The sequence below is a fragment of the Punica granatum genome, chromosome 7, assembly GCF_007655135.1.
Source record: "Punica granatum isolate Tunisia-2019 chromosome 7, ASM765513v2, whole genome shotgun sequence".
In the NCBI taxonomy this organism is placed as follows: Eukaryota; Viridiplantae; Streptophyta; class Magnoliopsida; order Myrtales; family Lythraceae; genus Punica; species Punica granatum.
The window spans coordinates 22,988,728-23,001,626 of NC_045133.1; the positions used below are offsets into that span (position 1 = coordinate 22,988,728).

Sequence of the window (12,899 nt, forward strand, 5' to 3'; positions counted from 1 at the left end):
GACTGAAAGCCGAAATTCCCTCTGCTGCGGCTGCTTTCACTGGCGGCTTTCATCAGAGAATCCGACTTGCTAACGCATCCTTCCCTCACTCGCGCCTCTAATTAAAATATAATAACAAACAAAGCAAAGCCACATTCGTCCTCTTTCATTTCCCTTCTAGAAAGAAACAAAAGAACAAAAGGAAAACAAAGAAAAGGAAAAATTGCTCTATTTTTCCACATAGCCAATAATAATAATAATAATAATAAATTACATGATAAAGAATTTTAGAAAAAAAAAAGTATGTGTCTTTCGTCGCAATTTATATGCTGAAATTCCCGTTCTCAGACCACCACTTACAGAGTTATTACCCTAATCGTCGTCAATAGTAGCAATCTAATTGATTTCTCCTCATTTGAGCCTTGTTTGGAAATATAATTGAGTTAAACTCAAATCCATTCCAACTGTGTAGATACATATATTTAATTGGGTTTTAATAATAAGGTGAATGGATAAAATAAAACAGTAATGATTGTACTGTTGAATTATGAGAAAAAGTAATGAATAATTGTGAGAGAGTAATAATTGTATTGTTGAATTGTAGAAAAAGTAATGAATAGTTGAGAGAAATTAGTACTGAAAATTGAATTGAATGGTAAAGATAAAAAAATTGAAGAAAAATAAAAAATAATAATTGTGCTGTTGAATTAAGATAATTGAAGTTAAAGTAGAATAAAGTAAAAAAAATTACTCCAAAAACAAACAAGGACTTAAATTCTCTCCATTTTCACGCGCTATTTTGACTTCATTATTGGTTCCTCTAATTATTTGTATTATCTTTTTTCCACTTTTTTAGGGGCAAAGTTTTCAGATAATTGAGTTTAATTAATTAACTTATCCAGAAAGAAATTTGAGTTTAATTAATTAATGCTCCAGCCAAAAAATGAGAAAGGAATAAAAATAAATAAAAACGAACAAACAGACGACGACTCGAGACCAGCAGGGAAGGACCGCAATCATCATCACATCGCCCCACGCCATAAGAAAATTGAGCAGCCTCTGACTTTATCATTCCTTCCCTTCCCCTCTCTCAGTGTCCTCTTTCTTTAGTTCTTCGTCCATCGAACGCTCCCCCCAATTCCTTGATTTTGTCCGGAGACGGGGTTTCTCGGAATCTCTGATTCCGGGGGCATTTCGCGGTTCTGCTGTCCCAGGTAATCGATTCGCCATTCTCGTTCTCCCTCCCTCTTTAGCTGTCTTCCTCAATCTGTGCTCGATCTGTTTGAGCTTGGACGGATCCTATTCCCCTTTCTCTTTCATTCCCGGCTTCTTCCTTCCCGACCCGTCTCTCGTTTTGAGCTGTTCGGTCTCCGAGAGAACGGGAAACAGATGGAAAACCAAGAACAGGACTGGATAACTTCCGAGGTTTGAATTTGCTGAAAAGGATGACATTGTCGGTGTGTCTTGAGTTTGTATGAACGGTGCAGTTTGTTGGGTAGTTGGGAATACGTTCCAATGGCATGGTTCAAACTTCAAGATGATAGCTTTGGGAGCTATTCCTGTTATTCAAGCAGCTCCGTTGTCTTGATTATTTTTCACTTACTTAGAAACTTTTCGCCATAGTTGTAAATACAATAGCAATACTTCCATGTATCAGCTCAGACGGTGTAGCGAGTGACCTTAATTGTATCCGAGTACTAGAGCTGAAGATCTGAACTATTTGAGTTCTGAATGCTACTTGGTTGAAATTGCAGGGTCTTCTTATTGTTTTCTTAACACTATGCTGTTTATGCTACCACTGGGACTAGGGTAGCATCTGTGAAAAGTTGAATAAAAAAATGTTTATTATCACTTTGTTTGTCTGCGACAAAAGATGTATTGGATGTTCACCTTTTCCATTTCTCCATGTGCTGATACTTCGTTGCAAGCGTTTCGAAGATCAGTGTTAACTTCTTTATGTTTGTGGAAGTGAGATCCGTTAAATTAGTAAATGGGATTTCCCTGCTGCGGTCTGCAACTTTGATGCATGCAATCAATTAGAGGGCAGATTGTTCTGGAATTGTCTTAAATCTTGAAGTGGGCACTTGGTTTTCATCTTTCTTTTGATTTATTATTTTTCTATAGCATTCCGTTTACTTTTTGAAAGCAAAAAATTCTCTGCAGTATCCTGGATTCTGGAATTGACATTTGGAGGGAAGATGAATGCGTTGACCTGCTGAAGACAAAGCACAGAAGGGAAGATTCCTAGGATGCTCAAAAATGCAAAATTGGATTTTTAGTAATGGAGGATGGGAGATATCATGTGATTCGGTAGAGTTAGCAGTGAAATGTCTGCTAGTAGGAGTTCCACTCATGGCCTCAACAACAATGATGCTCTCGGAAGCCAAACTTCCGATACTTTGAGGTTCAAACCTTAGCTTGATGGACTCTTTTATTCCCTTTCTCTTATTAATCTTTAGTTGTTAGCTGAACCCCAAGTACCTACTGTGTCTCTTCAGCGGAGTCACGTTGGATAAACGTTCATCTCAGAAACTTTTTAAAGGAAATGGCAGCTCCAGTCACTCACAAGACCGAGAAGTCATGGTATTTGATTTATATCCCATTTCTTAGAATATGTTATTACTTCGTATTGTGTGTAGAGTTAACCCAGTTCCCTTGTTTGCAAATTAGGAGCCCCATTCACAAGCTAGAGCACAGGAAAATGAAATCCAGACTCTCCGCGAGCAAATGGCTGCAGCTTGTTTGAAGGTACTGATCTCTACGTGTAAACTTTGGCTTATTCTTGTAGGGAACATGAGAAAGGAAGTGAAATTGATAATTTTTTTTTCTTAATAAATAAATGCCAGGAAATGAAGCTGCTTACGGAGAAATACACGCTGGAAAAGAAGTTTGCTGATTTGAGATTGGTTAGTAAATTTGTTTTCTTCAGATTTATTCCAGAACCAAATTTAATAATTGGTCCTTCCAGATAATGGTCAGGTTGTTGCTTATACTTCCACTTCATTATCTGACAGGCAATCGATGAGAAGCAAAATGAAGCGACTACTTATGCCTTGAATGAATTGGCCCGTCGGAAAGGTGACCTTGAACAGAATTTAAAGCTGGCCCATGAATTAAAGGTAATTACTGAATCGTGACTTTGCTTCATCACCGTGTTAGATTCTGATAATTAATCAAACTTCCTTTCTAGGCTGCAGAAGATGATAGATACTTCTTCACATCCTCCATGCTTGGTTTATTGGCACAGTATGATTTTTTGCCACCTGTAATGAATGCTGCTGTGGTGTCGGCCTATGTGAAGGTATTGGCTTGGTGCAGTACAAATTTTCATTTGCTTATCAAGAATTAATGGTCTTGCTTTCTGTTACAGCAGTGATCTCGTATATTCGTGATGCAATTTCTATAAGCATGATTCCCATTGATTCTCTAAATTTCCGTCTGAATTTATGCAGCGCCTCCATGATCAGTTGCAATGGAAGATCAGTACTGCTCATGTAAGCCTGCTACTTGTAGATAGACAATTGTTAGCTCTTATCAAAATATTTCCTTCTTTAATCTTTTTCTTTCTTTCCCTCCTTTAATTTGGGTGAATTATTAAATGATGCTAACAATAAATTAGCTAGTGTTACTGATCTGACTCTCATGCAGGAGAAAATTCGACAGGCAGCAGCTGTGGTGGAAAATTACCGTGATAGCCCTTCGCATGTTAAAGAAAACTATGGTTCGAGAATTTGGAACTACCAAGGTCCTCTAAGATCCATGGTACAGGGCTCTGCTGTTATGTATTCCTTCCAAGTTGAGGCTTTCAATTGATGATGAAAAATATGCTTGTAATGTGTCATTGCTTTCCTCTCTCTTCGTTATAGCAGCAAGATGGCGTTTCTCATCAATATAAGGATGGATCGGATATGAAAGAAGCTAAGTGGGGGGATGGATCGATGATGGCCGGTGATGAGATGCACCAAAGGCTAAGTGGGGGGAATGCTATGGAGTTTGCTTTTGATGTTCACAGGTTGACATATATTTCGTCCTTATGGTGAAATGTGTTGCATTTCACTCTCCGTAGTTCGCCCGCACCCCAGTTGATTCTGCTGCATAGTCTCATGTATAAGTTGTAATAATCTTTGTAGGCCAATAGATGAAGCCATTGGGAGGGACAGTGTGTCTCAGCATTCTGATGTACACGATGACATTGCTTCTCTTACATCTCAAGGTGATGGAATTTTCCACTTCCCAACCTTCTGCTTTATATATTTGGCTCTAGCCTAATTGCCTTAGTTTTTATTCAGAGGGTCCAGGTATTGAGGGATTTCAGATTATTGGTGAAGCCACGCCAGGGAACCAACTTCTTGGGTGCGGATATCCCGTTCGGGGGACTGCTCTTTGTATGTTTCAGGTGATTTTTAGATTCCATCTTATATTTATTTCTACCTGATCAGTTTTCGCAACTCCAAAGTCCAAAAACTAACATTCTCCTGCAAAATCAGTGGGTCCGGCATTATCAGGATGGGAGGCCACAGTATATTGAAGGTAAACATTGGAACACATGCCTCTGTGTTTGACTAGTTCTATTGAGTGTCAACACCTACTTATGGGCAAGATAGTTCCAACTGAGTGCCGCCCGCGGCCTAGTCAAATGTTTGAAGGCGTGGACTGGGGTGTGCAATACGTCTGAAGTTCATGATGAACTTTCCGAACAGGCTCACGCTTATTGGATCCATGGACTCGGGCTACTGAGGTTGGCTCCAGAAGGAGTCCCTCGTCAATAGAACTTTTCAGTTCTTTTGTCAAGTTTGTGGTTTTGTAACTTCTCTTTCTTGTATTTTTTAACGTATCTTTAGGAGCCACAAATCCAGAATATGTTGTCACTGCTGATGATGTGGAGACACTTATTGCGGTTGAGTGCATCCCGATGGATAATCAGGGCCGCCAGGTACTCTTAATTTTTTATTAGGGGTGAAGGGAATATTGTTTGAAGCTAAGACAATTGATGTGGGTACAAACCCTTTTACTCGTCAGTCTTTACAGCAAGGAAGTTAGTTCCAATAGGTCTTTGTACTTATAAGTCTATGGGGATCCGGTTTCTATTGTATAATTTAGTGCATCAAGTTTGTTTTCCCCGCAGAATATCGTATACGAAACCTATAAGGAAAACTTGTCAAATGATCAAGGAAATTCTTTTCCATCTTAGCACTTAGCAGTCTCTATGTACTTAATACTCTCGTTTTCATGTTTTTGATAAAGCTCATTTTAATCTTATAAGATAGTTTATATCTTTTCCAACTAATTCACTTGTCACACTGTATCGCTTTTTGTCACCAGGGAGAAATAGTAAGGCTTTTTGCTAACGACCGGCGAAAAATAACATGTGGTAAGTAAAGTCTTTTAGATGGATCCATCTGGTCAAGTGGCCTCTGGTTTCAATATGCTTCTTGTTGCAATACTTAGGTTGTGTTTGTTTACAACTGAAGGAAATGAGTGCTTAAAAGTCAGTTGCAAGTTAATTACATGGAAAAATGAATAGGAGAGAAAAAATTGGAAGATAATATTCTCATCCACTGAATCATTGAGTCAGAACCACTTAGTGAGTAAGCAAAAGAATTTTAACTTAATGAAATAAGTCATTTTTTTACTTATTGGTACTTACTTTCCCTCACAAAACATTTTCTCATCCTTATCATTCATTCCTTCTTCCGATACAATTCTTTCTTTAACTAATTGAGTGCTTAATTTTTAAGCACTTAAATTATCAAACACCACCTTAGTTGGTCTCCCCTGGATTGTTTCACTTAGTAAATTTTGATGAATTACTTGTAGACCCAGAAATGCAAATGGAGATCGATAAGCATATTTCCAAAGGCCACGCCATATTCAAAGTTCAATTGCTGGTATGTTTGCACTTAAAAATCTGCCTGTTCTTTTACATTAATTAAAGAAATGATGTTTTCATCAGCTTAATATCTCATCTTTATGCATATACTTGATTATGTTTTCTGGATTTCCCATGATATGCACAACCTTCAGTGTTTACGTCAGAACATGCAGAGCAAAAGTAATTATTTCCTTGCCCTTGACTGCAAAGATTTATATCTACTGGTCCATGGAACCACAGGTCGATTCTTCTGAGACGTGGGAGTCCGCGACTTTGATTCTAAAACCATCAAGCTATGAAATAAAACTCATCAGCACCGGAGAAGCAGCAGTTTCCGAGAAGTTCTCCAAGGAGCTTTCGGTATATGATTCACATTTATTGCGCACAGGCTCCCAATTCTTAATAGTAGCTATGGCTGTTGGTATTATATTATAAGAAAGAATACAGTTTTTAATATGCCTTTTTGACGTTGCAGATCAAAGTTCCTTGTGGGTTCTCAACACAATTCGTTTTGACATGTTCTAATGGATCCTCCCGTCCTTTGAGCACAAACGACGTTCGGTAAGCCATTGTTCAATACTTGTAACATGAAAAGAGATGCTTCATAACTCTCTGTTCAAGAAATCTGGTCATGCAACTTATTTATGCTCTTTTTATCTCTGCATAGAATGCGGGACACCCTTGTCGTGACGATGAGAATGTTCCAGAGCAAGGTAAATGTCTCTCATGAATCCTGTTTGAGGCCAATTTACAAGCTTTATCGTACTAGTTTGAATTTAGTTGGGCAATCTCGGATTCACGGTTTATTTTCTTTTTCTCAAAATCAGGACCTCTTGTTGGTTTAACCTAATTATTATTTTTGAATGCTCTTTTTTTCTTGTTTCATTTTGACCGAGCAGGCTCTGGACGAAAAGAGAAAAGGAAGAGCATCGTGAGTTCTCCATTCATTTAGATGTAGCAGTAGTTCATTGTCTATAACTGTAGCCATTCTTCATCGACCATAGAGAACGAGAAATTATTAATCTTTGTCTCAAGGTTTTGTTTTGCGAAGTCGATCGAGAATAAAAGGAAAAAAAAAAAGAAGAAAAAAACCATGTAGCTGGTTTCAGCAATATTCTTTACAGATGCAGTGATAGTATTGACTTTTGCTCCAGACACTGTATTGAGTTGAGAATGTCACTTCGCTTTTTCTGTTTTCTGTTTCCCAATTTTCCTCCCCGATCTCTCTCAGAAAGCCATTTTGCAGTTTTTTGGGAAAACGGAGTTCTCTATTCCCTTGACAATTTCCAAGAATGGAAAACAGACAATTCTATGAACGTTACTCGAGTTTTCTGAGCGAACGTGCTGAAACCACATGTTGTACATACCTCGTTATGACGTATCATCCTTTCAATGCGTAATTTCGTACAAACCGCTTTTAACCAAACAAGCTTTTACAAGGGTGTCGAGTTTCTTAATTTATTGCAACATAAACGTATGAAAGTTATTCACCCTCTGTAGTTTAACTAAATGTCGGATTAATAAATACCATAATCATTACGCAAGGCGATAGTCGTCTTCTAGATAGGTAACGGGACCCAACCGTGTGAGGTTAACATAGTCCTGAGGACAATGAGCTGGGATTCCTGGGACTGCTATCCCAAACAACCTGACCAATTTCAGGACCCAGCTCTCTGTGTAAGTCGGCCCTTCGATGTAGGGTATGATGAACCCTCTGATGAGCTCCCAGACTGCGTTTAGGACCTTCGGTATGGCCCACAAAGGGGAGAAGTAGTTCTTGTTCGGCTCCTCCTCCAGGACCTGCAGGACATAAGTCGACCGCCGGTAGAAGTCGTGTAGGTACACGAAGAAATTGGTAAGCTAAGTAGTGCTGGAGGTGCGTACCTTGCCTCGGTATAACCAGCTGCCGAAGAAGAGGCAGGGGCTGAAGTGCTTGAACATGAGGCTCTTGTCATCGGCGGGCAACCTCGGCACGATGTCATTGGAGTACACGTACCTCAGATAGTTCACCTTGTATGTCTTAAACCTTTGCTTCATGAACTCCCCGAACGGCTCGTCTCCCACCCTCGGCTGCCCGAACGCGTACACTCCCTCCAACCTCTCCAGCAGCCACGCCTCCTCGTGTATCGCCAAGACCGATGCGAACAAGATTGCTAGGGCCCCGCCTAAGCTGTGCCCCGTCACTATAAACTTCATGTCCTCTCCGTCGGTATCGGCCCTTAATGCTTCTTTAAGCAAGCTCCTTAGCTCATAATAGGCATACTGGTGCAGGCCATCTGGGCCCTGCTGGATCTCTTTGGGCCAGCCCTTTCCTTGTTGTAGGCCCAAGGCCTCCATGAAGCCCCTGTGGGCCTTTCCAATCCCTTCGAGCTCGTACCACGAGATGTCCACGTCCGTCCGCCAGTCTTCCGCGACGAAGGCGCGAGTCCCCCTAAACGCTACTACGATCAGGTTCCTGTCCCTGAACACAGTGGCCCCTGTCGTCGGCTCGTGCTGGGAATCTGCACGCCATTAGGAAGGTAGAACTTATCAGAACCGCCCATACTGTTGCTAGGACAAGAGACAAAAACCGTTAATCATGTTATTCTTGTTGAGTAATGGATTGAAACGGTAAAGAATCCTTTCGGTTGATTGGTTGATTTCCATAATATATAAAGCTAAAATTCGATGGAAATAAAATCGAGAATTTTGAAATTATTCAATACTAAACTCATGACCCGTGTGCTACTCGAGCGAACACAATAATTGACTACAAAATAATAAATAGGGATTGTTGTAAATATAATTGTAAATACACTTTTTGAAAAGAAAAAGATTTCATAAAAATACAAAGCATCTATTATTAACAAAATTATATATATTTGATAAATATGACTAGAGTTGTGAATACATATAGAATTAAATTTGGAATCAGAAAAATTAAATATAGTAATTAATAATAAATGTATGATGACAAAGAAATTAAAAATATAACATATATATATATATTTTTATAAATAAACTTGACTCCCGCCTCATTGATTAATAGGGTAAGAATTGAAATTATGAAGCTAACTTTATAATAGAAGTAACCAAAAAAAAAAACTATTCGTAACTAAAATGAATTAAATGAAAAAGAACTCTTATCATTTAATATTTTTTTATTAATCATATGCAAAAAAAAAAGTAGATTAATTTCTACGGAGAAAATTTAAAAATTCCATTTTATAAATCCATATAAGTTTGCATATTGTATAATGTTGGTCTGCCTATAATTAATAGAGTTTATTGGTAAATAAGGGGAAAAAGCAACTTTAATGCTAACTCATTTAACGATATTATGATAATTAAAAAGAAAACGCTTAAGGACTCTCAAAATAAATGATAAATTAAATTTAATAAAATCAACTTAATGCTAGAGTTAAGCGCCAGCCACATTATCTTAAAATAGAATATATAATATAATTTGAAGGACAACAAATATATTAACATAGAAGTTTTGTAACTGACATACTTAAATGCACTAATATTTCTTTATTTTTTCCCCTAATTAATGGGGATTATACAATAATTATTTTTTCCTGGCTTTGCGTTTCAAGTCTGACTAGAGTGGTAGTAACTTTCACTCTCCAATTCTCCAATATTTCATTGTTTCTCTCAAACTTTTAGATGATATGCAATTTTTTATTGTTCGGCGAGAGCAATGCAATGAGGAAGCGTGAGCTCAATAATACAAAAAGAAGAAATTACAGTTGTTGACTGATTAATAGGTAAATTATTGCATGTAATTGCCTAATTTACTTTTGAGAATGTGGCTCTACTTATTTCTAAAATTGTATTTTGCTCATATATTCACAAAATAAGTATGGACAAATGAAGTTTGTTAATATTTTCACGTAACAAATAGAAATGAAAGTATTGAATAAGACATTCATATATTATTCTCAAGAGAAAGAAGTAAATCACATCATATTAAAAAAAAAACTTCAAGTATTATATTGGAATCATCTTAATAATAAACAGTTTTCACATGTTTTTTTTTCCCATCAATTGGTCGTACATTTTTTATCCAATGTTTCTGTTAAAAAAGTTGAGATAATATGAGTCTATCAATATCGATAATTTTTTTGGAGTCTCTACCGTATAATTGCTTCCTATGCTTAAATATTTCACTCATCTAATAATTTTCGCCTAAGTCCTAACACCATATCAAGATTTAGGTGGTTTTGTACCAAAATTTCCATTCCTAAGGGATACCAAATTTTTGAATGCATGAAAACGGCACAAAAGCAATAATTGAATGAGATTCTAATTATGTGTTTTGGTAAATTCTAAACCACAATTTTAGGTTTTTGTTACATTTTCCCTACAATTTATGACATTGCAGATGCAGTCTAATCACAATTCAAAACCTTAGCTTTGCTTTTAATTTTCTTTCGGATAAGTGCTTTTGGATTTAATTTTTATAATGAGTATAACACTCACAAGCACCCAAAAAAGTGGACTTAAAAAAATGTCATGAATATATAACAAACAAAAAATTATCAAAAATAAAAATAATTAATTTTCGTAAAAAAAAAAACATAGTGTGTTTATAGCTATGAAATCCATATTAACATTAACAATTATTACTAAATTCAATTTCTCATTGTATAAATACAAATTCAATTTATAGAATAAAAAAGAAACCTTTTATGTTATATATTTATAGCTACAAAATGCGTGTTACCAATTATAATTTAGATGCAATATCCTATATATGAATAATAAATTCAATTTTCTATTATTACTATTACTATTATTATTATTTATAAGAACGCAAGGGTCTAAAAACCAAGTTATAATAGTATAAATGAAGTTGTCAGGTGACTCCACCGTTTAGCATAGCATCTCTCCATGACATCTACCGCAAAGATTATTAATTGCTTTGCAAAATTCTTTACTATAGCAGAAGAATTAGTTTTATGGAATTCTCTTGTAATGTAATTAAAAAAATATATATAGCAGAATATTTGGACAAACTATATTTCAGATGATTAATCAACATATTAAAGCAAATTGCTCAAAGAAAATAAAACAGATTTTAAATAAATAGTTGCTAGTTTAAACTAGCAATTTGATTTATATGTAATTAATAATTACTCATCATAAATTGGATACTCATTAAAAACTAATTGGATTCTCCGTTTTTATAGATAAAGGAGAGGGGGGAAGGGAAGAGAACGTATTTGTTCTGACTTACCGTTCCAAAAGTTGTAGTACCCTAGGAGTTCCATCTGATATGCACAAAAGAAGGGAAAAAAAAAATCACAAGTTATAACGTCATTAGAAAGTGCAAGTATTAATATCGATTAGTGAGAAGTAGTTAGGGGACGATAGACAAAGACCTTCCAGTGCCAAGTGATGACTGATTTGACGAAGGCGGCATTTTCCCACGCCAGTTTAGCAGCCATCATGGCGAGGGACCGATAGTACTTGGGTCCCCTGTGCCTGATATGGCGGTCTAGGTCGACCCTCCTATCCACTTGCCCCACCGCTGATACAAACGAAACTGATTCCTTATCTGGCCATACCACCTTTCCTGCAAAACAGAAGTAACTAATTTATCATTATCGCCTGAAATCACGAGATTCTTCAACTAACATCGTTTGTGTCGCCTCTTCTCCTAATCACTTTGTTGGGCATAATTGATTGGACTTTTTCATCCTCTGGGGAAATCCAGCGAATGTTTTACCATCACAAGTGATGAAATTAATCGTATATTGCAACACTTTCTAAGATTGAGAATATGAGTGTTCAGTACAAGGGGTTTCCGCTATAGTATGGCATTTCTTAGAGGAGAATCGCATATGGTTTTACTGCAAAAAATGGTAAGTTTTGGCAAACAAAGATTATTCGAAATTTTTTTTGTATTATTAAATGCATTTAATTATCACCGTCAGATCAATTTAAATGGTGGGTGCCAACATTTCTTTGTGTGATCCATCGGCTATAACTGTAAGGGATAAATGGTATATTTATGTGTCTTTGTGCAAAATTTTTACGTTATAAAGGAACCATCACGACACCTAATTAATCTCATGTAATGTGGCTTAACCTTGGATATAACGAGGACTCCTAAACCATAAGGTCTTTTCCAGGTAAATAAATCCAAGAACATTCATATAGACTCCCCGAAATCATCAGATCCCAAATATCTCGTGTTTTTAAGAAGCTCGCTGAAACGTTAGCGCGTATATATATATATATCAACTCTGTAAATCTATCATACGGCTTTCCGCTGAACCAGGGAATGGTGAAGTGATCTACATCCCATGACTTTACAAACAATTTACTCGAAGTTCGCTGTCTTAAAATTACCTTTCACAATATTATTGAGGAGCCCTGAGGCTCCACCGTTGATGGAGAGAAGGTTGAGTCCCGTCTCGACCAAATAACCTGCGGCTGCCAGTGGCTTCTCCATTAAGAGGAGGAGCTTCTGCACTGCAAGGGAGATGAAAATGATCCATCTCCGGTCAAAATCCTTCACCCTTTCCTCAGCCTCCTCTGTCGGGCAGTGGATAGATCTTCTTCTTGCGCTGATGTCTGAAGGAAAGAGGAGGAGGCGAAGGAGGTCGAGGAAGCTCGCTTCTCTGGGCTTCAAGATGAGGTAACTCCTGCAGAACTCGCCCTCCTCGTCGTAACTGTTAGAAGCCATGGCCTTGGAAGAAATGGTTATAATGCTGTTAAGGAGAGGGGGGATTAATCTAAACGTCCACTTGATGGACCTATAAATATATAAAGACGGATAATATTGTTAAGAGTACAGAAACATGAAAACAAGAGAAAAGTTCCACCGCAGCCAAAGTAAGGAGAATCCTAATTAGGTTTATATGATTAAATTTTTATGTTAGACCCGGACCTAACCACTTATTGACCTGGTGAAGATTTTACAAATATGAATTACTATGAAGAATATTTGGATAATGTGCAAGTTGAAGTGCTCAATATTAAGTCCTTCAAGTCAGGCCATAAATAATGTTATTCTTAGTAATGTCTATCGGATAAATTAATGGAGATCAGGTTTCTT

The 12,899-nt window shown here is 37.1% G+C and overlaps 2 protein-coding genes across 5 annotated transcripts; one reads left to right on the plus strand and one right to left on the minus strand.

Annotated features, from left to right (window-relative positions):
- The first annotated feature begins 969 nt into the window (after positions 1–969).
- On the plus strand, positions 970–7,059 carry LOC116214220. 4 transcript variants are annotated; one of them, XM_031549578.1, is made up of 20 exons: positions 970–1,193; positions 2,143–2,383; positions 2,478–2,562; positions 2,650–2,727; positions 2,826–2,885; positions 2,994–3,098; positions 3,170–3,280; positions 3,432–3,473; positions 3,643–3,741; positions 3,846–3,991; positions 4,110–4,192; positions 4,269–4,375; positions 4,467–4,509; positions 4,821–4,912; positions 5,302–5,350; positions 5,797–5,867; positions 6,092–6,211; positions 6,327–6,412; positions 6,519–6,564; positions 6,751–7,059. In XM_031549578.1, the coding sequence occupies exons 2-20, from the start codon at positions 2,307–2,309 to the stop codon at positions 6,784–6,786; spliced, it is 1,536 nt and encodes a 511-aa protein (XP_031405438.1). In that variant the 5' UTR covers positions 970–1,193; positions 2,143–2,306; the 3' UTR covers positions 6,787–7,059. The 4 variants fall into 4 exon arrangements, with proteins under 4 accessions (XP_031405438.1, XP_031405439.1, XP_031405436.1 ...); XM_031549579.1 differs by having other exon boundaries at positions 3,849–3,991; XM_031549576.1 differs by having other exon boundaries at positions 971–1,193; positions 3,628–3,741.
- Positions 7,060–7,222: 163 nt separating this feature from the next.
- On the minus strand, positions 7,223–12,677 carry LOC116214221. Its single transcript, XM_031549580.1, has 5 exons — positions 12,191–12,677; positions 11,218–11,411; positions 11,073–11,106; positions 7,736–8,352; positions 7,223–7,651 (listed from the first exon to the last, which is right to left on the minus strand). Exons 1-5 carry the CDS (start codon positions 12,525–12,527, stop codon positions 7,388–7,390), a joined length of 1,446 nt encoding a protein of 481 aa, XP_031405440.1. The 5' UTR covers positions 12,528–12,677; the 3' UTR covers positions 7,223–7,387.
- Positions 12,678–12,899: the final 222 nt, after the last annotated feature.